Raw genomic sequence first — 26,811 nt, 5'->3', positions numbered from 1 at the left:
TTTTGAATGAATCTTTGTTGGGTATATATTTGTTAGCAGCCTTCTTTTATGATATATTTTAATGAATTAAAGGTTTCATTAACTTTTGTGTGTGTGTGTGTGTGTGTGTGTGTGTGTGTGTGTGGGTCTGGGGATGAAACCCAGGGGCATTTGACCTCCGAGCTACACTCCCTGCCCTATTTTTATTCTTTTTTTGAAACAGGGTCTTACTAAGTTGTGGAAGGTCTAAGTAGCTGAGGCTGTCTGCGAACCGCAATCCTCCAGTCTCCACTTCCCGAATGCTGGGTTCATTAACTTTTTTTTTGGTGGTACTGGGGTTCCTGGAAGCCCTTCTACCTCCGGGCTACACTCCCAGACCTATTTTTATTTGGAAACAGGGTCTCTTAAGCCAGCAAGTCTGGCTTCGAACCTGCGTGATCCTCCTGTTTCCGCCTCCCATGCGCGGGGATTACAAGTGTGTGCCACCACGCCTGGCTACTTCATTAACTTTTAAAAGTTTAGTTTTCCCCCAAATTTCCCCTTGTATGTTTGGATTCTACTTAAAAAAAATGACTATTCTAATGTAACAAGGATTTTTTTCCCCCTAAAAACTTTTATTATTTGGTTTTCCACATTTAGATCTGTAGTCCATTTGGAAGTAACACAAGAAAAATAATACATTCTTTTCCTGTATGTACAGTGATCCAGCAGTGTATCTTGAGAGGGTTACCCTTTTCTCACTGCACTGCAATCACCACCTTTGTCATCAATCAAGCAGCCTTTTATACTTACTATAGTAGTGACATGGTTTTAAGTGATTATAATTTCCAGTAATAATTAAAAGTCAAATACTCAATGCCTTAATTTAAATCCTCTAGATCAGAATAAAGTTCCTGCTTACATGTATTCTAATGACACAGAGGGGGTGGGCAAACAATAGCCTATGGAAGTCCAAAATATCATGGTTAGTAACGAGAGGAGAAGTGCTAAGTGCTGTTTCAGTAGAGAATCATATTCCTATTTTCCAGATATGAGACAAAACTTAAAACAAACAAAAAAACCCCACAAACTAAAGAACTGTGCACTAGTACTTAAGTGCAAAACACTGCGGCGTTAACCAAGTACTATACAACATAAAAAAAAAAAAAAAGACAAGTGTTGGGTGGAGTAGACAGGAAGGGCTTCAGAGAAAGCAGGCTCCAATGAATCCTTGAACTAATATGGGTTCTATTAGATCACTTTTAATGCAAAACACTAGAGCCTTATTTTATGTCTTTAATACATTACATCCATGATCATATCCTGATCTTATTCCCTTAGATACCTCCTTAGTTCACTTAGTTTTAGGATACCCTAAATGGTTATAACTCTGCATAATAAAGATTTGAGAAATCTTTGTGAAAATATGGCAATGTCTGGAGACATTTTTATCATGACGAGAGTTTGCTCCTGCTATCTAGTGGGCAGAGGCCAGGAAATGCTGCTTAACATACACAATTACAGCGCAGAGGTGGACAAACCCTGTTTTGGAGCAAAACAAGAGAATAAGCCCTAAAAGGAAGAAACAGAGTTGGAAGTTAAGGCAGAATTTTGTTCGAATGTAAGGATTAGGTTGTTACAAGTGATGGAAGCCCAAGAAAAACATGAATGTTTCAAACTTGAAGCCAGAGAACTTCTGTTTGAAGTATAGCATTCTGTAATTGAATTTTTAAATACACGTTTCAGCAAATTTTCAAAGAAAATCAAAGCATGAAAAGTTCAATGGAACAAATTCCTATGTATGAAATGTAGCAACTAGTATTAGTTAACCCCAAAGTCCTTTCAGCTTAAATTCTGCAATACTTTGATATTTTAATCAGACACTTAATAGATTCTTGAGTACCATGAAAAGTGAATATAGAAAGGAAATCTATACAGATAATGGGCTCACAGCCCAGTTCTAGTGCTGGATCCTAACACCAGCTAAGTGACCTGATGCATGTTCCTATGTTTCCTATTTTGTCTTCCAAAATATGAGTGATGTGATCAGATGATCTGAAAGATCCCTTCCAACGCTTAACTTCTAAATCAAATTCCTAAGTTCTTGTCAAAACACAATTTTCACACACATACATTTCTTCTGTTTAGTGACAGGTCTAACATCAATTTCAATGGTGTAGCCTTATTTTAAAAGGTAACAAATTATGTTTAAATGACTAATTTTACAAATTCTTTCTTTTCCACAGGGTCCTGATCAAGTGAACATGATAAAACAGATACCTCAGGTGTTTTAACCAACCACTTTCTATCATTACAATCTGTAAGTGTCCCCTGTGCTATATTTAAAAACCTGACCCCTGCCATCACACTTCAGAAAAAAATTATTGGCAGTTATTGCTTATCATGCTATTTGCTTCAGAAAATGCTGTTGGAAAGCAAGATTATAAAAGTAGTGCCATGTACTCTACGCCCCAATCAATACGTTACATAGCCATGACCACTGATAGGGAATAAATGCTATTTCCAAATAGTAGATGGCACATCATAATTGTTAAAGAAAGTGTTGAAGTTTCAAAGAAACATGGCTCTAAGAATGGTGCAAGGTAGGAAGTGCCGGAATAAAAGCCAGGCACAAAAGCAAACATATTGTATAGGTTCACATGCATCAAGCATAAAAACAGACAAAATCAATTTGTGCTACAGAAAATATGAAGAGTGGTTACCCTTGGGAGGTGCAAAAATGCCTGAGTGAGCAGGATAAGCCTCGGGGATATTCTGTGTTTTTATCTGGGACTAGTTATGAAAATTTATTAAGCATTTATGGCATGTGCCTTTATTTATTAATACACACAGTTCCCATTTGGATAATAAGTAACAATTTATTATTAAGCTACATGTTAACTAAGCAGTTTTAAATCAACTTGTGATTAAAAATTGGACAACTGCATGCAATTCTTTTTTTAAAAGGCACTTCATTACATAAAAAAAATTTATTTCATTTGGTTTAAGTCCCCGCTCCCCCCTCCCGAAATATTTATATTGGCAAAACTCTAACAAGTGACTTTTTAAAAAAAATGGTACTAGGAATTGAACCCAGGGGGTATTCTACCTCTGAGCTACATCCCAAGCTCTGTTTAGTTTGTTTTGAAACATGGTCTCACTAAGTTACCAAGGGCTGGACTTGAACCTGTGATCCTCTCTCTCATCCTCCCAAGTACTGAGATTACAGGCATGAGCCACCATGCCTAGCTAAGATGGCTCTTTTAAGTTAATAGTACTATAAAACAAGCTCTGTTACAAAGAGGTAACTTCTATAAAGTTGGGAGTTGGAGGAATTATTTGGCAGTTGAGGCAGTTTTATCTAAAAATGAATTTTATTTATCTGTCTTAACTCGGGAGTTAAGAATTATTTCTCTAGTGTATATAAGAATGAGATTCTCATATGCTTTATACATAAAAAGTATAATCTTTATTCTTTTCTTTCCCTGCCCATATATTATTTCAAAGTAATCTTAAAACTGTACTAGAATGTTTAACAGATAATAAAAGAGAAAATTAGAAAGTCTACTATGGAGCTAGAATTCTCAATTGTATTACTAAAATAATTTAAAAATATAGCTCCCTTAGAATTTTTATAAACTATACTTTTAAAATATTACAATAAGAAAACATGTTATCGTAACCAAATGTATGATTTATTTTGGGAAAAATAATTAAAACTAAAGTTTGTCCAGTAGATAGGATAAATAACAATAAAAGATCATACCCTGGTTACATGTTAATTACCACATTCTCTACAATGTGGGTATACCAATGTGTATTCAATAATGTGAATAATTAACATTTGCAGTTTTAAAATCCCCAATCACTTGCCAATGTTATAAATCCATAAATGTTGAAATAAATACCTAGAAATAAGTATATTTTAACAACTGAAGACTTTGATAATGTTTATATTGATCAATTACATACAAACTTAATAGCAAATGAAATGACATTACTGCTAGTTTCCACTTAATTTCTTCATAATATGGCTGTCCGGTGTTGCATTAGTGAAGATGCTTCCTACAATTACATGGGTACCCCAGAGACTATGACGAATCACTTTACAGCAGCCAAGATCATCAACAGAAAATCCTAAATATCGGTAGCGTTCATCTGTTTCAAAAAGTGTGTTGTTTGTATATGGTCCAAAAAACTGGAGGAAATAAAAAGTGAAGTAATATTTTCATTAGTAAAAAAGACATTGCAATAGTAATTTTTATGCAAATATGAACACATATCTATTTTAGCAGTTCAAAACTTAAATAAGAAAAGGTCCCTCCTCTAGAAATGTGGAATGAATGATCTCGCAAATTTCATGCCATCAAATGTGTAACACCACATAACATTTTTTTTGTGTGGTTATTAGGGATTGGGTCCAGAGGCATTCTACCTCTGAGATACATCCCCAATCCTTTTATTACGTTGTTTTGAAATAGGGTTGTGGGCCCAGGGGCATTCTACCTCCTAGATATACCCCACCCCTTTTTGTTGTTTTGAAACAGGATGTTTCTAGGTTGCTGAGAGGTTTGTTACATTGCTCAATCTCCAAATATTGGGAGTAGAGGCATGTTCCACGAAGCCTGGCCTATACTACACAATTTTTTTTTTTTTTTTTTTTTTTTGCAGTACTGGGGTTCTTAGAAGCCCTTCTACCACCGGGCTACAATCCCAGACCTATTTTTATATTTTTATTTGGAAAGAGAGTCTCTTAAGCCAGCAAGGCTGGCTTCGAACCTGCGCGATCCTCTTGTCTCTGCCTCCCAAGCGCGGGGATTACAAGTGTGCGCCACCATGCCCGGCTATACTACACAATTTTAAAGATGAAGTGAAACCTAAGAATTATCTATGGTTTATTTTCATCATTTTCAAGATAAAGCCCCAAAGCTTTCTATTTCCAATCTATACTTTGAAAAGCAGTATATATTCCTATATTAAGATTTTAAAAAGATTTTATCACTATTTTAAATGAAAGATACAATCAGAATTCAAAATGGCACCACACTAATGAGTTGGTTATTTTCTTCAAAGTATAACCTTAAAAAAGTTAGTTTCCAAAAGTTACTTCTCTAGATTTTCTATCTTATTTTCTTCATTTCTAAAAATAATTTATTCCTTAAGGAAACTCTCAATGTTAATTTTCAGTTTATAAATAGTAAACATACTAATGTAAAGTAAATAATATTTACTAGGAAGAATGAAAGTTATTAACTTCTTATTTTTAATTAAAAAATTAAAGTATTGGAGAAATTGAACTGTGAGTGATACCAGGTATCCTAAGTTGGGAAAACTAACTGACTCAGTAGTTAGGTAAAATTAAGAGATTTTTTTTTTTTTTTTTTTTGTGGGTCTGGGAGTCCCAGGGGCATCTGACCTCCGAGCTACACCCCCTGCTCTATTTTTTAGTCTTTATTTTGAAACCGGGTCTCACTGAGTTGCAGAGGGCCTCACTAAATAGCTGAGGCTGTCCACGAACTGTGATCCTCCGGTCTCAGCTTCCCGAATGCTGGGCTTACAAGTGTGTGCACCACCACGCCCAGCTAAGAGATTTTAAAAAAGTTAAATAATCTATATTTATCAAGCATATAATTCTAAATAATCTTATAATAAGGATCATTTCTACTTCACATAACCTGACTTCCAAAATGTATTTAATTACTCACTGCTACACCAGATGATGGGTCAATAAAGTCCGCCCAATAGCCTTCAGCTCGAAGAGCGTAGCAAATTTCTTTAGCACCATTAATGAACTGTATAGAAAAAGGTTCAAATAATACAATCAACATATCATCACTACAGATTATTTTTAAAAAAATTGTAATCATCTTTTTTTTGTGTGTGTGTGGTACTGGGGGTGGAACCCAGGGGCTTTTCTACCTCCGGGCTATACTTTCAGACCTGTTTTATACTTTATTTGGAAACAAGGTCCAAGTTGTTGAGAGCCTCACTAAGTAGCTGAGGCTGGCTTTGAACCTGTGCGATCCTCCTGTCTCAGCCTCCCAAGCGCTGGGATTACAAGTGTGTGCCACCATAGCCAGCTATTATTAACTTTTGCTTTGGTTAGAACTCAGTAAGATGAACATAAAAAAATGATAAAACAGATGGTAAAGCCCTAAAATTCTTACCATATTTCAAAAGATTAATAGTTAATACAATAGAGCCCAATGTCTTAAAAAAGTTTAAATTATTTTTATTCTATATCATTTCCTATGTTATGAAATATATCTAATCAGTTTTGTAATATTAACTTCCAAATTTGTTAAGTTATAACTTAAGAGTTGCTATTTTGTAACGAAACAGAGATTAGAAGTAGGCAAGAAAATGAAAAAATAAAAGAGAGAATCCATTAGTTTGAATGAAAGTTGTTTAGAACATTGTATTTGTGTGCCCTTCAAATCACATCTATTCATTTAAGTAGTCATGAATTATTTCTGATAAGGCATATAAAACTGAACTGAATATATGAGTAGAGATATTTCTATGTCTTTATATACCCCACATACCTTTTGTGTATCATAGGTAATTGCTACATAACACACGCATTCATCCAAATTCTGGTCTTACAGCCTAAGTTTTATAATGTCTATATTAGTTATATACTTTTATCAGAAGTATAACTAGTGAAAAGACAATAACAAATATTGAGACTAGATCATAATGCTGAAAAGAGAAATGTTCAAAAACAAGAGCACAGATACACCTTTGCATATAACATAAGTACCAAACTCATTACCCTGCCATAAACTATAAAACTGATCAATATATGCAAGGAAAGTAATTTTTAGATACTGACTAAGAGTTGGGCATGATTGCGGTCTTTGAGAAGAGGAAAAAAAGAATCTCTGTACTTGATCTAGCTTCCTGTCTAGGGACATTTTCTTATTAAAAGAAGGGCAAAGAAGTAGAGTACAAGCAAAATGATAGCATCACTGAGCTTAGGAGGTAAAAAGCAACACTTATACACTGTTGAAGCACCTGTAGGGAAAAGTACTAGAAAAAAGAGAGGATGCTTCTGGAAAGCTTACAGAGCAATTCACGATGGTTCCTTAGCAAAGGGATGAACTGCAAGCAGGAGGCAAGATTCTAAGAGATCTAGCAGAGACTACCAGCTGTAGAGCATCAAACTAAATGTGATATGAAGGAGGGATCATGCAGTGCTGGGAAACATGGATTTCTCAGCCACCAAGAATGAAGAAACCTCACTGAACACCTCTGGCCTTCAGTTGGGATACTCAAAAGTCCAAGACTTGGGAATGCAGAACAAATCAAACACTAGCAAGCTATGGCTCTAGGGTCAAATGGAGCCGGCTGCCTATTTGGATAGTTTTAGGAGACCACAGGCACATCCATCTATTTATATACTGCTCTCTAGGTCTGCTTGACAGGTAGAGTTATAAGATTTAACAATACAGTAGCCCACGCATTTGAGAATTCACTTTCTGTATTTTCAGTTTCCTGCAGTCAACTGCTATTCAAGAATATTACATGGACAATTCTAGAAATAAACAATTCATAATTTAAAGACTGCATGCCATGCTGAGTAGTGTAATAAAATCTCCATCCTGTCAGGGCACAAATCATCGCTTTGTCCAGCAGGCCCACGCTCTGTGTACCACCTGTCTATTAGCAGCTGATCAGTTGTATTGATCATCAGATCGACTGCTGAGATATCATAATGATTGTGCAAAGTAGCTGTTATTTTACTCAAAATGTCCCCAAAATGCAAGAACAGTGACAGTGGCAACTAGAATATGCCAAAGAGAAGCTCCCTTTAAGTGGAAAGTAAAAGAACATAACATTTTTGAGAGAGAAAACATTCACATAACTTTTTTTTTATAGTATTAGGGAGCCAATGATCAGACCTTGTTTAAATACGGTTTAGAGCTATAATCCGAAGATGTAGTGGGACCGCACTTGTATTTTCCATCTATAAATACTCCTTGCTTACATGGCAGAGTGGAGTTCTCTGAACTTCTAATTCTGAGAGTTGTCACATTCCTAAGTATACTTTGCTTAAATAAACTGTTAAATTTGTCAAACATTTTTTGGTAAAACTAAATATGTTATAAATTTGCCTTCTAACAGCCTTTACAGAAAGTTTGTTGACCCCTTGCTATAAGTGTACCACCTAAGTTAGTTACTTCTCCAATACCTACTGGTAAATTAATAATAAACTCTAAAATAATACTGTATCCTCTAGGTTATCTTTCATACATAATTATTTACATTTATCGCTACATTTCGTGAATCCTTGTAATCCTGAAAAATAAGAAACTAGTAATTAGCATGTATTTCCATTTAATGAACAGTTGTGATATACCTAAAAACTACAAGAAAAGCAATACAATAAAACATTTACAAGCTTAAAAGAATTAGAAATTATCACAAGAACCAGTTTAAGCATTTCTCTTAAGATTTCTATTCATCAAAAAGCAAACACTGACACCTGCTGGAAGATTAGACTAGGTTTAAACCACAAAAGAAAATACCTACTTGGAGGTATTAGAACCAATAGAAATGGTTCCAAAGCAATCACTCAGATGTCAATTAAAATGATCTCTTTCATAGAAAATAAAATATTTTCAATCACTATTTAATCTCAAGTTTCAAGATGAAGCATGTTGTACAGAAAACAGTAGAACTATACTGGAATCAGCATCAAATTAAACTTATAATCTTTGACCAAAAATTAAAAGACTACTAAGGCAATATATATGTGAGAGCTCTCAGCAGCTCAACATCGATAAAGATATACTTACTAAGCATTAACATACAATGTCAGCAAAAATGTTTACATTTTACTGAAAATTTAAATTGCAACTGTCTAAATTCAAATTTCCTTAAAACTAGCAAAAAAATGTCTTTTGTCTTTTTTGTTAATGATTACCTGACTAGTATGCTCATAGGTGTTAAATACTAACATGAAATTCATTAGAAAGTTCCATGTGGGACATTTGAATATGAAATTATTATAAAATAATTTTGAATATGCAAAACTGTATTATTACAAATAAAGAGAACCTAACTGTAAAGAAGATATAAAATAATTCCTAACATTATCCTGTATGAAAATAAGTAAAAGAGGCCGGGTGTGGTGGCGCACCCTTGTAATCCCCGTGCTTGGGAGGCGGAGAGAGGAGGCTCATGCAGGTTCGAAGCCAGCAGTGCTGGCTTAAGATAGACTCTGTTTCCAAATTAAAAAAATATATAAAAATATAGGTCTGGGAGTGTAGCCTGGAGGGTTTCCAGGAACCCCAGTATCACACACACACAAAAAGGGAACATAATTAAAGGAATATTTCAACTTTTCAACTCAAGTTAGCTACTGAGGTGCCTCAGTGAGTTATTCTTGTTAAAAACAGAAACATATTCTATCTTATGGGCAAATTGATATAGTCTAATATCAAACTCTCCTAGAATTGTATAGTTCCAAATTACTAGATTTTAAAGTTATCACTTATCATTTCCCAGATTGATAAAATACTAATAAATTTTTAAATAATTTTTAAAATTTATGGTTAAAATTATGGAACTTATCACTTTCCAGACTGATAAGAAGAATATTAAATAAGGTCCAGGGAAAGCTAGGGTGACAGCATATAAACTAGTGCAATTTTAATTTTTTTGGTACTGGGGACTGAATCCACTGGCATTCCTCTTTTGAAACAGAGTCTTACTAAGTTGTCAAGGGCCTTGCTAAACTGCTGAGGCTGGCCTTGAATCTGCAATGTTCTTGTCTCAGCTTCCCAAGTACTGGGATTACAGGCATACACCACCCTACCCAAACTAGCACTATCTTTTTGGTGGGTAAATTTGCATCTACCAAAAATTAAGATGTAAATATCCCTAAATTCAGCAACTGTCTATTTAGGAATTTACAGATATTGGTGTGCATAAAAACATATGAAACAAATGATTTTCACTGTTATGTTGCTAGTAGTATCAAAACCTTAATTTTCAACCTATAAACCACGGTTTTAAAATAATTTTAAAAATTTATGGTTTACTTATACAATGTAAATAAAGATTTTACAAAAAATGAAATATATATGTGGAATATGGTAGAGAGGTATCAAAACCTATCTTTAGGTTAAAAGCAAAGGAGAGAAAATAGTGTACGTGTATAGCATGTACTATTATCAAGCTGTTCACTGTTACTATTTACTTGTTGGAGATGGGGTAATTTTCACTATTTACTTGGCATACTTTTAAGTGAGGGGCAGAACAGAGGGTTAGAAGAAAAATACTCAGAGTGGGAGTAAAAAGAGTTAATTTTGCTTTTTTTGTAATATTTTACTGTCTTTTCCAAATTTCCTAAAACTGATACAAATTTTAGAAAAATTAAGAAAGTAAAAAATCTTTTTCAAGGATACAAACAAGAAAAAGTGGTAGTCTTTTAATTCTTTTTTTTTTTTTTGGTGGTGCTGGGGTTCCTTGAAAGCCCTTCTACCTCCGGGCTATACTCCCAGATATATTTTATACTTTTTTTTATTTTTGGAAACAGGGTCTCTTAAGCCAGGACAGCTGGCTTCAAACCTGCATGATTCTCCTGTCTCTGCCCCCCAAGTGCAGGGATTACAAGCGTGCGCCACCATGCCTGGCTTTAATTCTTAAAAAAGATATTTAGTACTAAAATACAGACAAAAAAGGGCTAGAAATGTCATTTTTAAAATTTTTCTTATTTTTTGTGGGTCTTTGGATGGAACCTAGGGGCATTTGATCTCTGAGCTACACCTCCTGCCCTATTTTTTATTTTGAAAAAGGGTCTCACGAAGTTGCAGAGGGCCTCACTAAGTAGCTGAGGCTGTCCACGAACCGCAATCCTCTGGTCTCAGCCTCCCGAATGCTGGGATTACAAGCGTGTACCACCACGCCTGGCTAAAAATTACATTTTTAAAACACTGGTTTAATAGTATTTAAGAGCATCAAATAAATTGTTAGCAATTGAAAGAATTACCTTTTCTAAGAGCATTTCTCTTTCAAGTTCTACCTCTTCACTCCAAACAGTCATGTCATTCTTAGTTTTCTGTGTTACTGTCAGAATCATTAGTTTGCTATTAGCTACTTCTGGAAATAGCGATTCAAAATCTACAAATAAAAATAAAATTCCAAGAAAGTAGTTTGCTTTTCAAAAGAGATATAGTTCATAAAAAAATCTTAAAAAAATGATTAAGTTAAAATTTTCCGGTACTAAATTATTTTTACAAATATACATTGTTTTTTTTTGGACTGGGGATTAAATCCAGAGGCATTTAAATCCAGAGGCATTCTAACCCCAGAAAAGAGTAAAACAAAGTTATTTCACTTCTGCTTTTATTGGATGAGTTGAAATATTACTACCAATAATTCTGAAGAGAAGTATAATAAATATAATTATCAAATACATTTATATTAAGATTTTTCCATATTATATATTAACTCATAAAATTATAATTACAATTATCACATAAGAGTAGAAATGATAAGATTTAGTTAAAAAGTTATTATAAATTCTATTTTTATCTACTTGTAGCATGAAGTCTGATGGCAGGGAAGAGCTGAAAGCCTTTATCTTGGACATGTGATAATTTCTATCCAGCTCACTAAATTAATGATATAGAACATTATAATGCCTCTAGAGTACATTATTCAACACATTAAAGTTAGTAATATCACTTTATATGTGTCAGTGCTTCAAAGTATAAGGTATGACAAACCTCTTCGCAGCAATTCTGGACAGGCTTGAATCGCACACTCAACTTTGGCACTTTCAAAGTAAGTTTCTGCACTGTTAACTTCTTGTTCAACAGGTGCATCATTACCCTATGGGGAACAAGGATACAAGTAAACAAAATCAGATAAAATGATATGTCTGTTAAAAACTTAGAAAATTTTTAAAAATAAATGACTGGAAGGTGGTGATGATAAAGTAATTTTAACTCGTTTTTGCAATACTAGGAATTAAACCCAGTGGCTTCTAGCACTGAACTACATTCCAGCCCCTTTTACTTTGAGAAAGGTCCTGGCTAAGTTGCCCAGGCTGGCCTTGAACTTAAGATCCTCCTGCCTCAGCCTTTGGAGCAGCTGATTAAAGGCATGTCCCACCATGCTTGTCTGGCAATGTTCTCTTATAAACTCAAAAAAGTTTTCTCCAAGATGAATATATGATTTGAAACTCTGAAATTCTGAATAAAAGAGAACATGAATAAATATACTGACATTCTAGGGTTTGATCTGAAGAGAAACTGGTTAAGAAACTAAAATGCCATAATTACATTTTTTGATTTTTACCTTTTGATAGTTTGTGATTATATATATATATATATATATTTTCTTTGGTGCTACAACCTGTAAAACTGGGATAATAACACTGACTTAAATATAACATGATTAAATAATAAATCTACTTTTATAGAAAGGGCTTAGAGGTCTTTATTCAATTAAAATTTAGTAGAATCCTAAACATCTACTTTTTATAACACAGTATAATAGTTATAAACAACAACAACAACAACAACAAAAATCCAGTCTTTACTCTTAGGTGCATTAGACCTAGAAGAAGAAAAATAAGCATAAAGAAATAAATGCAATTCAATATGAAAAGTGCTAAAGGATTACGAAGAAATTCTTCTGGGAACAAAGAAAAGGAAAAACTTGCTATGATGGGAGTAAGATACAAATTGAAGTGGTCATATTTGAGATATGCATCTATTAATTAAAGGTGTGTATTTGACAAGTAAGGAAAAGGTAGAATTCAGAAGCACTATCAATCCAGCAAGAAACAACAGCATTGCAATAGTGTGCAATGATAAAGGGAAGGTATTTAAAATAAAAGGAAGTATGTGCGGTTGGAGTGCAGAGAAAGAGGAAGTAGTAGGAATTAAGATGGGAAGTTAAGGAATGAAGATGACAAAAGGTCATTTATGCTACATCAAGAATTTATAAGCTAGCTGGGAGTGGTGGCGCACGGTAATCCCAGCATTCAGGAGGCTAGACAGGAGGATCCTGGTTTAGCGACAGCCTCAGCTACTCAGTGAGGCTGTCGGCAACTTAGTGAGACCCTGTTTCAAAATAAAGAATAAAAAATAGGGGAGGGGATGTAGCGCGGAGGTTAAATGCCCCTGGGTTCCATTCCTAGACTGCAAAACAAACCCAAAAAACCAACAACAAAAAAATGTATAAGCTGACTTCAGCTTATAGATAATATGAAATAATAAGGTAAAAATATAAAAAGCTAGTGTAGGGGATATATGGTAATGAGCAAGTAATCGACCAGTTAACAATTGACATTTATTGGTCACTTAGTGGATTTAAATACTTTATATACATTTTCCACATTTAGTCTTAATAGCAATGTTGTGGCCTAGAGATTATAATCCCCATTTTTCATAGGTTCAGAAAGGCTTAGTAATTTTCTCAAAGTTACAAAACTAAGTGGCAGAGTCAATCTTACCCTACAATGCCTCTAAGAATCCAGGTAAGACAAAGAGGCCTTGAACTCTGGCAGAAAACTGAAAGGAATAGTAAGAAAGAAACAGAAAGCTTTTGACACTATTTTATGGGATATAATGGAGAGGAGAGTAGAGGATGGCACCAAATCTTGGTACAGATAGAAGTTGTTATACTATTAATACTAATGATTATACAGTAATAAGGCAGGTTTTGAGAGGAAAAAAGACTCCATTCTGTGTGTGTGTGTGTGTGTGTGTGTGTGTGTGTGTGTGTTAATGGGAACTGAACCTAGGGACATTTGACCTCTGAACTATACCATTAGCCCTATTTTATTTTTATTTTGAAACAGAATCTCATTAAGTTGGTGAGGGCCCCACTAGGTTGCTGAAGCTGGCCTTGCCTTTGAACCTGTGATCTCATGTCTTAACCTCCTAAGTACAGGGATTAAAGGTTAAGTACCACACGGGGTGTAGTGGTGCACTCTTGTAATTCCAGTATTTGGGAGGCTGAGACAGGAGGATTGGCAGTTCAAGGACAGCCTCAGCTACTTAGTGAGGTTCTTTGCAACTCAGTGAGACCCTGTTTCAAAATAAAGTAGAATGCCCCTGGATTCCATCCCCAGTACTGCAAAAGAAAAAAAATGGTTATGTACCACCATGCCCAGCCTTCATTTATTTCCTTCCTTCCTTCCTTCCTTCCTTCCTTCCTTCCTTCCTTCCTTCCTTCCTTCTTTCCTTTCTATGGTACTGGGGATTGAACCCAGGGGGCATTTTATTTCCAAGCTACATCCCCAGCCCTTTATTTTGAAACAGGGTCTCGCTAAGGTATAGAAAGCCTCACTGAATTGCTGAGGCTGGCTACCAACCAGGATCCTCCTGTCTAGTCTCCCAAGTATGGGGGTTACTAGAATGTGCCATCACACTGGGCTCCGGAATTCATTTCTTAATGTAGCATAAATGGTCATTCACAATTTTGATCTCCTACCTTTTCCTTCTATTTTGCACTACTTCCTTTTTCTCTGTACTCCAGCCACAATACAGACAAGACCAGCCCCAGCAACTTAGTGAGACTTTGTTTCAAAATAAAAATTAAAAAGGGCTAGGTGTGTAGCTCAGAGGTAGAATGACCCTGGGCTGGATTCCCCCATAACACAAAAACAACAAACAAACAAAAAAAGCCATGACATTCTCTCTCTTCTACCACATAAAATCTGTGCGATATGCAAATGAAGATATTTGATAGTTAAATAGAAACATAAAGCCAGAAATGTCATAAATACTGAGTTAGGAATGATAAAAATAGCCTATGGAGTAAGCCAGGAGATTAAGTGTCCAAACAGAAATTTAAATAGACGAAGAGCAGCAACCTGTGGAAAATATCATTTAATTGGTAGGCATGAAAGGAACATAGGGCCAAGTAGACTGAGAATTAATTATCTGAAATAAAAAGATGATGAAGCCAACTCTGTGTGTGTGTGTGTGTGTGTGTGTGTGTGTGTGTGTGTGTGTGTGTGTGGTGTCACGGTGATGGAAGCCAGGGGCTTTCTAACTCCAGGCTACACTCCCAGACCTATTTTATAATTTATTTGGAAACAGGGTCTCACTAACTTCCTGAGAGCCTCACTCAGTAGCTGAGGCTGGCTTCGAACCTGTGCAATCCTCCTGTCTCAGCCTCCCAAGTGCGGGAATTACAAGTGTGCACCACCACACCTGGTGCCAACTGTGTTTTAATGTCAGGTCATCTGATATAATATAATGTGATGATTTGCTGTTAGTAATGATATGGCTTTAATCAAAAACTCTTCCTGAAATTGTGTAGAAACAGGAAAAACAATAAACATTAAAGGTTTGAGCCAAACAATGAACTGCATGTAGCTTTTCCCTTGAATAAGCAAAGATGCAATTCAAGTTTAAAAAATTTAAACAAACAAGCACCCTTAAGTCCTCAGAAATTATTAGAAAAACAACAACAAAAAACCACTCCCCCCAAACCAAACTTTATGCTTCCCTTGTTGTTTACTATCTGAATGAGGTTTTAAGTGGCTACCAGTATGTGAAGTTTACTGGAATTAAGTTCATATACAAGCAATAATTGCCTTTTTTTTTTTTTTTTGCGGGTCTGGGGATGGAACCCAGGGGTATTCGCCCTCCAAGCTACAGACCCTGCCCTGTTTTTTATTCTTTTTATTTTGAAACAGGGTCTTACTAAGTTGTGAAGGGTCTCTTACTAAGTAGCTGAGGTTGTCTGCAAACCACAATCATCCGGTCTCAGCCTCTGGAATGCTGGGATTACAAGTGTGTGCCACCACGCCTGGCTAATTGCCATTTTTATTTATATTATTATTATTATTATTATTATTATTATTATTATTATTAGTGGTGGTACTGGGGTTCCTGGAAGCCCTTCTACCTCCGGGCTACACTCCCAGACCTATTTTATATATTTTTTTTAAATTTGGAAACAGGGTCTCCTAAGCCAGCGCATGCGGCTGCCTTCGAACCTTCGCGATCCTCCTGTCTTCGCCTCCCAAGCGTGGGGATTACAAGTGTGCGCCACCACGCCTGGCTGCTAACTGACATTTTTAAAAGTGAAAAACAGAAAGCCTAAAATTCTAGCAACATAAGAAATAATTAAAGCACTCATATTTGGGATAAGTAGTTATTAAATACCTACATTTGTAATATTAGTAATAATTAAATTACCTATTTTGGAAAAGTAGCTCTTAAAAATATACTCAAAGAATTATTTAATTTTAAAAAAGCATATAATCTAAAAGTATAAAAATTACATAGCCAATACTATATAACTTAAAAATTACATAGCAAATACTATATAACTTGGATAATGCTAAGTTTTTAGGCTATTTATGTTGTTTATATATAACACACACACACACACACACATACACACACATATAGGGATTAAGCTGACTTTATTTTTTAAATGAAAATATATGCTCATAGTAATAATTATATTGCATAGCATCAATATTTAGAAAAGTGCAATGGTATTAATTTACCTGAAATTCATTCACATACTGTGCCATCACAAACTCATGCCTTTCAGTTGATAAAGGTTCTGCCAGAACATCAGGCAAAGTTTTATGAACCTGACTTTTCTTCTGTGATGCAGTTCCATTGAGGTGACAATCAAAACCTATGTTCCCAGGAAGCTGGAATCTCTGATCCTGAGGTCCAAATGGTCCCATAGTTTCATCAGGCCACACTGTTCGAGAACCTGATAAGGAACAACAAAATAATACGTTTCTCCTTAATACCAATTAATGTTAGTAGACTGAAAGAATGCTCTTCTTGGAATTAGGTACTTTTTACCTAAAAGACAGATCTTTGAAATGAAATCAGCTTTGTTATGTGACTATAAATCAGCTTCAAGTTGCTTCCAAAACACTAATCAGATAACCAGTGTTGGCTCATAGGCAAGTCTATTATTAGGAGAAGGATTAAATAAAGTACTATAAGCCATATATGGTATATTCAATAGTCATTAAAAGAATACAGCAAATTTTTATGTACTGACACTGAAGTCCAGCATACTATGCATTAAAAGAAAAAGCTAAGCCAGGTATGTTAGCACAAGCCTATAATTCTATGATCTGGGAGGCTGTGATTAGAGAACTGCATGGAGCTTTGAGGCCAGTGTGCTATAACTTAGCTGGACCATTTAAAAAAAAAAAAAAATAAATAAATAAATAAATGGACCATGCTGTAGCTCAGAGGTAGGGAAAAAAACCCCTAAGTTAAATAACAGCATATATAGCAATGCTTATTTTATATCCTTAGATTCATAAATAAAAAGACCTAAAACTAAAGACACCAAGTTTTATAGTGGTTATCCTTGGGGAAGGACATTTAGCTGCTGCTGCATAGTGGCACAAAATGTTAATGGACTAGAGAAAAAAACAAAAATCAGGCATTATGTGAAATGGTGACCTGTTTATCAGCTACATGAATTAATATGAACTAAAAATAATCAGAACAGACCATAATACTTTTACACAAAATTTAAAATACTCCAATTTAAAAATATTTAAAAAAGATCCAGAAAAGAATAAAATAAAAATTAATTACACAGTATGAGTTTAATTTAGAGAAAGGGACAACTGTTGTGTACATTATTTAGCAGTAAAATAAATTATTTTTAATTACTCTGCCAGAATTAAGTGACTGAAGAAAACAGGCATGTCAACATGACCATCATTGCTAGATCATCAATGCCAACATTCCAGTTCTGTACTTAGTAACATAAATTACCCATCAAGTTTGTAACTCTTTCCTGCTGAAACCAATGTCTCAAAATATTCAACACAAATACTCCAGCCCAATGGTGTCAAAATTAAAAAGACTTAAGTTATCTGGGATCTTATTAAAATGTAGATTCTGATTAGATAAGTCTGTAGTGAGGCTCAAGAATGTATATTTTTAACAGGTTCCCAGATAATATTGATGAAGGCCTATTGAGTAATAATGCTCTAGACAGCCACTAATGATCGACTCTAGTTAGTTTATAAAACAAATGCTGTTACTTATTTTCTAAAAAGATGGATTTTAAATTCCACACAGGTCTAACAGTCTCAAGTTCTCTTTGGAAAGAATAAGCAATAGCGTTCCATATAAAGAGTGGATTTGAGCACATTTTCATGCACTTACTGGTCATTTAGGATTTCTGTGAAAGGCTGTTCATATCCCATGTGGTTTAGGTTTTCTGATGGGTTGTCTTTTTTTTTTACTGCTCTATAAAATTTTTTAAAATATATTTAGCATACCAACCCATTATATAATCTGAATGGCAAATCATTCATTACGATTCATATATGAACTCATTTTCAGGTGGTATAAACTAGGGAGTAACCAAAGATGGAATTATAAAAGAAAACCAGGGCAAAATGGGAGGCTCTGAATAACCAAGTACAAATTACATTATACTAATGTGTTTTCAAGAAAAAAAGGACTCCATGTGCAATACCTTTAGGACACATTAGGTGAAGCCTCTAATGGTCTTTAATATCTTAGTGATCATTATAAACTTTCAAAATACAAATATGGTTTGTATAAAGAGTACGGAGAATTTTTTTAAACTTTCCCAAAACACAGAATTCCACCCATTTTTTTTCCTCCTAAAATTAATCTTAAACAATGACTCATAGCTTGAGAATAGTTTTGGAACTGTTGGTAAAAGTAATGTCTGGTAATCAAGGTTTATAAAGAAAGTGCCAGGATTAAAATATTTCAGAAGGAATAGCATGATAGTGGTATGCAAAACGGAGAAGCAGACTTTGTAGATAGCAGGAAAATTACTGTGATTAAATATACTATCTATGAAAGGGCCAGCTGCATTTAAGCAATTTAGTAAAGAATGGCATGAAATAGTAATTTTTTTTTGTTTGTTTGTTTTGGTGGTACTGGGGTTCCTAGAAAGCCGTCTACCTCCAGGCTACACTACCAGACCTATTTTTTATGTTTTTATTTAGAAACAGGGTCTCTTAAGCCAGCACGGCTGGCTTCAAACCTGTGCGATCCTCCTGTCTCCGCCTCTCAAGCGTGGGGACTACAAGTGTGCGCCACCACACCTGGTAAATGTTTTAATATGATCAAAAGGAGATTTATTTCAGGGAGGACTTATGTGTGGTTAAAGATAAAAACTAAAGTTCAAGAAATAAACTCTGGAACCATGTACTGATGATCCCACACTCTTGTGGCTTGATTAACTTTATGATGGTGCAAAAGCAATATGCACCAAATTTTGATCTTTTCTCCATCTAGTGACATGCTGCACAATAATCTCTTTTTATGCTGGACAGTAAGCCATGTGATCACTATGTTGCTAAGCTATGATGATCCACAGGTTAGGTGTTTTAAGTGCACTTTGATTTAGTATGCCTTTAATTTTATGATGGATTTATTAGGATGTACTCTCATCATTACCTAAGCTGAAGAGCATCTTTGACCAATTTTAAGTCTGTAAGCAGAAATATTAGAGGAAATGTAACTCAAAATGTTTTGAAACCATAAGGGAAGCAGCGACTTTTACTTACATATATCTGGAGGTGCAGTGGACACATGAGACTCATCAGAACCTGAAGATCCTGCAGTTGAAAAAGCTTTTGGATTGACAACTCTTCTAACTAAAGAGCAAAATCCTGGGAGATAGGAAACCAGTCTAGCTCTGTTACAGAGCACCTAAGAATGACACAAAAATTATGGTTATTTATTTTAGGTATAAATGTCATTATTTTTTAGCAATTTTTTTTTTTTTTTTGGTGGTACTGGGGTTCCTGGAAGCCCTTCTACCTCCGGGCTACACTCCCAGACCTATTTTTACATTTTTATTTGGAAACAGGGTCTCCTAAACCAGAGCATGTGGCTGGCTTTGAACCCACGCGATCCTCCTGTCTCTGCCTCCCAAGCGCGGGGATTACAAGCGTGCACCACCACGCCTGGCATTGGCAATGCATCTTTTAAAATCAAAAGTTATCCCACTTCTATTTAAAATCAACTACGTAACAATCATTATGTATACTCATAATTAAAAAATAAATACTGTGAAGCCATGTGTACTGGCTCATAAGCCTGCAATCCCAGTACTTGGGAGGCTAAGACGGGAAGATTGCATGTTTGAGCTCAGCCTCAGCAACTCAACAACATCCGCAACTTAAGGAAACCTTATTTCAAAATAAAAAAAAGGGCTGGGGGTGTGGCTTGGAGGTAGAAGGCCTTTGGGTTTAATCTCCAGTATTACAAACATACACTGTCCAAATCAAAATGGAGTTAAGTCAAACCCTAACAAAATTGTTTCAGAAGGCCATGATGGTGGTGGTGGAGGGCAAGTCTTTATGCTTATTTATCTGGTAACAGGAACTGTCTCAAAAAGACTATCCAAACCACAACCTTGCACAAAAAAATACTTCTTGGAGGTTATCTATTCAGCAACTACCTGCTCAACCTTGGACTGATGCTACCTTTGCTAAAGATCCTGTGAGCAAAGATAATTGTTTCAAAACAACTTTCTACATTAACCTTTAAAACCCTTGCCTTTCTTTGCTTCCCTTCACTTTCCTAGGTCTGTCTATGGCCCCAATGTTTTGGCTCGGTGTGAGTACTCTGGATTACAATTACTCTCACTCCTGAATAAACTTTTTCTTTCAAAGGCTAGAAAATTACTTTGGGTAGAAGTATATGCCTTTTCCAATAAAAGAGCTCAAGGGTGCCACATGAAAGAAAAGAACTCTATAAAAGCTGCACCATTTTTTTTGTGTGTGTGGTGCTAGGGATTGAACCTAGGAGCATTCTACCTCCGAGCTATACTCCCAGCCTGATTTTTTATTCTTTACTTGGAAACAGAGTCTCACTAAGTTGCAGAGGCCTCACTAAGTAGCAGAGGCTGGCTGTGAACTCGGATCCTCCTGTTTGCGCCTCCCAAATGCTGGGATTACAAGCATGCACCACCACGCCCAGCAAAAGTTGCTCCATTTAATGACAATACCTAAAAACGTAGCAAAAACTATTAAGAGTCTTCTATTTTAAGATAGAGAACATTTTAAAAACTTCTTGGGCCAAAACCTGTTTTCTACTCCTTTTCTTCTCTTACTACTATAAATTGTGCCAGTCTTTCCTCTTGGTTTGATGACAATGTCAATTTTCTTTTAGTACATCCCTTTGTAATACATTTTCTGATTTTATATTCATTTCCTAGACTCTGAGATTGGTTAGAATGGATGAACATGCAAATATCTTCTATGCATAAGCTTTAGCAAAATACTTGAGTAAATTTTTTGTGTGTGTGGTATTAGTGAATGAACCCAGGGGCATTCTATTCTCCCAGCCCTTTCTATTTCTTGTTTTGAAACAGAATCTCCAATCAGTGATCCTCTTATTTCAGCCTCCCAAGTCCTGGGATTATGAACCTGTGCCACCACACCCACATTGGGTCAGAGTAATTTAGTGCAGAGGTTGGCAAACTATTTCCCAATACAGCCTATTTATTGCTTTGGTAAATACATTTGTATTGTAACTGAATCACACCATTTTTTATTGCATATAATTACCTTTACACCATGATGGCAAAGGTAAGCAGTTGTAAATGAAAGTGTATGGCCCACAAAACTCAAAATATTTACACCGGGCATGGTGGCGCACGCTTGTTGTAATCCTCATGCTTGGGAGGTGGAGACAGGAGGATCACGCAGGTTTGAAGCCAGCTGTGCTGGCTTCAGAGACCCTGTTTCCAAATTTAAAAAATATATAAAATAGGTCTGGGAGTGTAGCCCAGAGGTAGAAGGGCTTCCAGGAACCCCAGTACCACCAAAAACAAAACAAAACAAAAACCTCAAAATATTTACTACTTGACCCTTAAACAGATACTTCTTGGTTTAGTGGAAATTAGATTACATACATGCATATTAAGAAGGGTCATAAATACCTATGCTTCAGAGACTAGGCAAACTAAAGCATGTCTTTCTGATAGAAAAGGAAAGCTTTCCCCTCAGCTTAGTGATGTGTTGCTATCTAAAGCTGTTTGGTTGTGTGAATTCACTGCTGCCTTATCTTCTGAGTTTTTAAGAAAAGCATACTTGAACAAGAATCATACCACCTTTAATGAAGTCTAACTTTCAAGATAAAAGGCACAGGAAAAAAAAGTAATAAAAAAATAATATTCTAAATCACTTAAATATATAAATATACTAACTAAATTAGCATTCTCTTCTATTTCAATTAATCTTTCTTTGAGAGTACCTTATGTGTCTTTTATATGCCCTTTCTGTACAGGGAATGGCTGGATAAAAATTCACCTTAAAACTTGGCTCATATTTTTTTGGGGGGGGGGTATTGGGAATGGAATCCAGGGCCATTCTACCTCTGATCACAGTCCTTTTTACTTTTTTTTTTTTTTCTTAAATAGAATCTTACCTGGGCACAAACTTGTAAGCCCAGTACTTGGAAGGCAGAGACAGGAGGAGCACAGGTTTGAGCCCAGCCTCAGTAACTAAGTGAGGACTTCTCCAACTTAGTGAGACCCTGTTTCAAAATAAAATAAAATAAAATAAAATAGGATTAAGGGTACAGCTTAGAAGTAGAATGCCCCTGGGTTCCATCCCCAGTACCACAAGGAAAAAAGAAAAGAAAAGGAAAAGAAACAAAGTCTTGCTAAAATTGTCAAGGCTGGCCTGGAATCCATGATCCCATCTCAGCCTCCTAAGTACTGGGAGTATAGGTGTGTGCCACTTCGACAGGGCTCTGGTAGTGTAAACTTTTGACTTGTCCTCTATAGTTACACCTTTAGACTTTTACCAATTACAAGCATATGATTTTTGCTAATTGCTGCCACATTAATCTTCCCCACACACAGCTTTAATTAAATAATCACAATTTTAAAAATAAAGGTTAAATTATTGAGTTTGGCTTTCAAGGCTCCCCAATACTTTGTCTTCACTTCACAATTTAGCCTCATCTCCCAGTAATCTCTTTTTTACATCTTATAGTCAGGCAGGCCGACTTAATGTTTGAAAGTGGTGGGGAGGAAAATTTTTTGAATATACTTCCTTCCTGTCGTTCTCATCTTAACAATTTCTGCTCATCTTTCAAAACTCAGGTTAAATGCTTTTTAAAGTAATCCCAAATCTCTACTTTCCATCACAAAACTCTCGAATATGCAACAAACTTTTTCAAAACTTAAATCATTATGTTCTATTTTACAATAGTTGTTTTCATATATGTCTGATATCCCTTACTATCTTACTATATAAACTCCAAGGCATTATGGAGTTTGTTTGTTTTTTTGTACACAGTAGGCAAGCGTTCCACTACTGAACTACACCCTCAGCCTTAGACATGTATATTTAATCACTGGGCACTTCGAACGGTGAATGACAACTTTTGTCACTTTGTAGAATTTGGAATGTCACTTCTTACGCTAAAAGTGCTACAAAATCTTTAGGTTACCTAACCGAAAAGATTAAAAAAAAAGGGGGGGGAGCTTAATAAGACTCTAAATACTTAATGTCTTAAGAATACTGAAAGGATGCTTTGAACTTCAATGTCCCTAAAAGTAAAACCGGAGCCAACGCCCATGGGAGTCCCAGCACCGCCGGCGCCTCCATCAGCGGACGCCCCCCACCCAGCACTCCCGAAGTGGCCTGCTGCTTCCCAAGAGCCCACTTCACTCACACTGGCCATTTTCAGCGGAGAGGATGGGCCCCCAAGCTCCCCTCTGGTGACGGGTTCCTGGGGAGACAAAACACAGCAGGGTAGTGACGCCGGGCTCGGCGAAGCGCGCAGCGAGAACGAGCTACACACAGGGTGGCGGGGCCGGGGGCTCCGGGGCAATACCGAGAACTGCGGCCCGAGGACCGGCGGATTTGGAGGGGCTAACGCGGGCGGAACCCATCCGTACCGATCGCCGCCTCCAGCTGTCCCGGAGCCCGACTCTTCCCGGCGTCAAAATGGCGGCGGCGAAAGCAGCCTGGGAAGCGTCGGTGCGGGCCGCGACCAGGCCGAAGGAGTCGCTTGCGGAGCGCATCGATGACTAGGCTTGTCGAGCCCCTGATGCGCACGCGCGTCACGTAGCCCTGGGTGAGCCGACTTCCGATTGGATGAGGCTCGCGCTGACGCGGTTGGGGAACCAAAGGTGGGCGGGGGCGAGCTGGGAGGATGGAGAGGAGGGCGTCCTAGGTCGGTTAGGCGGGACTTTTCGTTTTCTTCTTTGACTCATTGGTCCATTTGGTGGGTTTCTCCCACCCTAGCCTTTCGTATTGCTTCCAAGAATATACAGCTTTCCCTTCTTTATATAATTCTTCATGAATCATTGATTTTGAGCCTAAGGCAGTTATCTTTTTCTCTTTGTAAGAAAAAAAAAAAAAAGCTTTCCCACAGTGCCAAGCTCTAAATATAGGCTCTGTAAATATAAGATGGCTTACTTATAAACACTGTATCATTTAAATTTACATATTGTTTATTGGTTCGTTTTGTGGTACTGGGGATTGAACCCAGGGGCATTCTACCTCTGAGCTACACCCCAGCAGCCTTGTTTATTTAATTATTTATTTATTTATTTTTGAAACAGGGTCTGACTAATTTGTAGAGGACGCAAATTGCTGAGGCTGGCCATGAACTTGCAATCCTCTTGTCTCAATCTCCCAAGTACTGGGATTATAGACGTACACCACTGTACTTGGCTATCTATTTTTAAAGCAGCAACTACAGCCAATATTTTATTCAAATAGCTTTAATGTGCTAGGCATGGTTGCACATGCTTGTAATCCCTGAGTTTGGGAGGCTGGAGATAGGAGGATCGCGCAGGTTTGGAGGATGGCGTAGGTTCGAAGCCAGCCGCGCTGGCTTAAGAGACCCTGTTTCCAAATAAAAAGTATAAAATAGGTCTGGGAGTGTAGCCCGGAGGTAGAAGGGTTTCCAGGAACCCCAGTACCACCAAAATAAAAGAAAAAACAAACCCAGAAACGAATAACAACAAAAACAAAGAAAACCAAATAGCTTTAATGTCCTTTTCTGTTCAAGATTATGAGTACCACATCACATTAAGGCTCCCTGTGTCCTCGGGTTCTTCTAGACTGTGAGAGTTCCTTAAACTTTTGTTTGCCTTTGAACATTTTGAGATACTCATAAGGCATTTATTTGAATACACCCCAATTGGAGTTTGACTGTTTTTCTCATGTGTTGACTGAGGTTATGGGATTTTTTCTTTTGGGTGGGGGGAGAGAATGAAGGAGTAAAATATCCTTATCACATCACATGCTGTTGTCACCGAAGGGGGTATAAAGAGGCCCTGGACTTCAACACGGGAAGATTATATTCTTGATTACTTGACAGAAAAGGATTTTAGTATGCATCAGATATTGAAGCACAGAGATTTATTTAGGAAAGCAAGGAATATACAATCAAGAGAGAATATGGGCCATCTCGAGAGTGAGAAATGCTTTCGGGGTTCTCATGCTCCTTTTTTTTTTTAAAGAAAATTTTATAAGGAGTGGGCATGGGACAACATGGGGAAACCTTCAATTTGGTGATCACAAGATGGTTTACAGTGGTCTGGCAAGTCTCAGAATCCTTAGATTGATGTCTTCTCTAGTATCTGTTTAAAGGGTAACTGTGGGAAAGTACTTCCTGTTTTTCATCACTATGATCGAAATACCTGACAAGAACTAGTTAGTGGAGGAAAGGTTTATTTGGGTTATTGTTTCAGAGAGTCAATCTGTGGTCAACAGGCTCCAAGGGAAAAATATCTTGGAGAAAGGGCATAGTGGAGGAAAGCTGCTCAGCTCTTGGCAGCTGGTGACAGAGGGAAGGAAGGGTACAGGGGTGGGTACACTCTTCAAGGTTGTGCCCCCAGTGACACACCTCCTCTAGCCATGTCCACCTTGGGACGTTGCTGCATGGAAGACCATGCTTCCAACACATGAGTTCTTTAGAGGACATTCCAGGTTCAAACTACAACCTATAAATTATAGGTTTCTAGGAAAGTACTTGATACCACAGGTTTCATATCTCACTTCACCTAGTCTAAAAATGCACATATATATATATATATATATATATATATATATATATATATATACTGATGAACAGTGTATAGGACAATTTTCATAAGTGGATGGATATCCTGTAACTTTAAGATCATGCATGAATATTTGTAGATTTCCCAGAAATTTGGGAGTGACAGGCCTGGGAGAGAGAATTCTTTTTGGAGGAAAGATTTGAGGAGCTTTAGGACAAGGCTTTCAGATTAAATTTATGGTCAACTTTCTCTCGTGTGTGTGTGTTTGTGTTTATGTGTCTGTGTGTGTAGTGCTGGAGGTTGAACCCAGGGGCATTCTACTTTCAGACTATTCCCAGCCCTATTTTTTATTTGGAAACAGGGTTTTGCTAAGTTGCTGAGAACCTTGGTAAATTGTTGAGGCTGGCTTTGAACCTGTGATCCTCCCACCTCAGCCTCCCAAGTACTGGGATTATAGGGGTGTGCCACCATGCCTGGCTTAGTATTTACCTCACTATCAACATTACTTATCACTGTTGATACAAACCTTTATCACTTCGATAATGTAGCATTTGTCAAATCTCTCTCCTGTAAAGTTATTATTTTTCTTTGGGAGGCTGTCACTATCTGCAGCCTGAATTGTAACAGTGGGAAGTTATGCTCCTATCTCTTCGACAGCAGAATACTATCATAAATTATTTGGAGTTTTCTATGGGAGATTTGTTATCCTCCATTTATTTATTCATTCAACTATTTATATTAGTACAGACTCAAAAATACTCATTTATTTATTTATTTATTTATTTATTTATTTATTTATTTATTTTTGTGGGTCTGAGATGGAACCCAGAGGCCTTTGACCACCAAGCTACACCC

General features: G+C 36.5%; 1 protein-coding gene across 1 annotated transcript; it reads right to left on the bottom strand.

The window, feature by feature from the left end:
* Positions 1 to 3,961: 3,961 nt before the first annotated feature.
* MMADHC (metabolism of cobalamin associated D) lies at positions 3,962 to 19,622 on the bottom strand (the record flags this gene model as incomplete). Its single annotated transcript, XM_080688934.1, has 6 exons — positions 19,484 to 19,622; positions 16,451 to 16,668; positions 11,697 to 11,802; positions 10,958 to 11,088; positions 5,664 to 5,750; positions 3,962 to 4,156 (listed from the first exon to the last, which is right to left on the bottom strand). Exons 2-6 carry the CDS (start codon positions 16,637 to 16,639, stop codon positions 3,962 to 3,964), a joined length of 708 nt encoding a protein of 235 aa, XP_080545060.1. The 5' UTR covers positions 16,640 to 16,668; positions 19,484 to 19,622.
* Positions 19,623 to 26,811: the final 7,189 nt, after the last annotated feature.

Source organism: Muscardinus avellanarius (assembly GCF_963383645.1).
Source record: "Muscardinus avellanarius genome assembly, chromosome: 2".
Classification (NCBI taxonomy): Eukaryota; Metazoa; Chordata; class Mammalia; order Rodentia; family Gliridae; genus Muscardinus; species Muscardinus avellanarius.
Note: the sequence above shows the minus strand (reverse complement) of the source record. Positions and strands in the feature narration are given on the sequence as shown.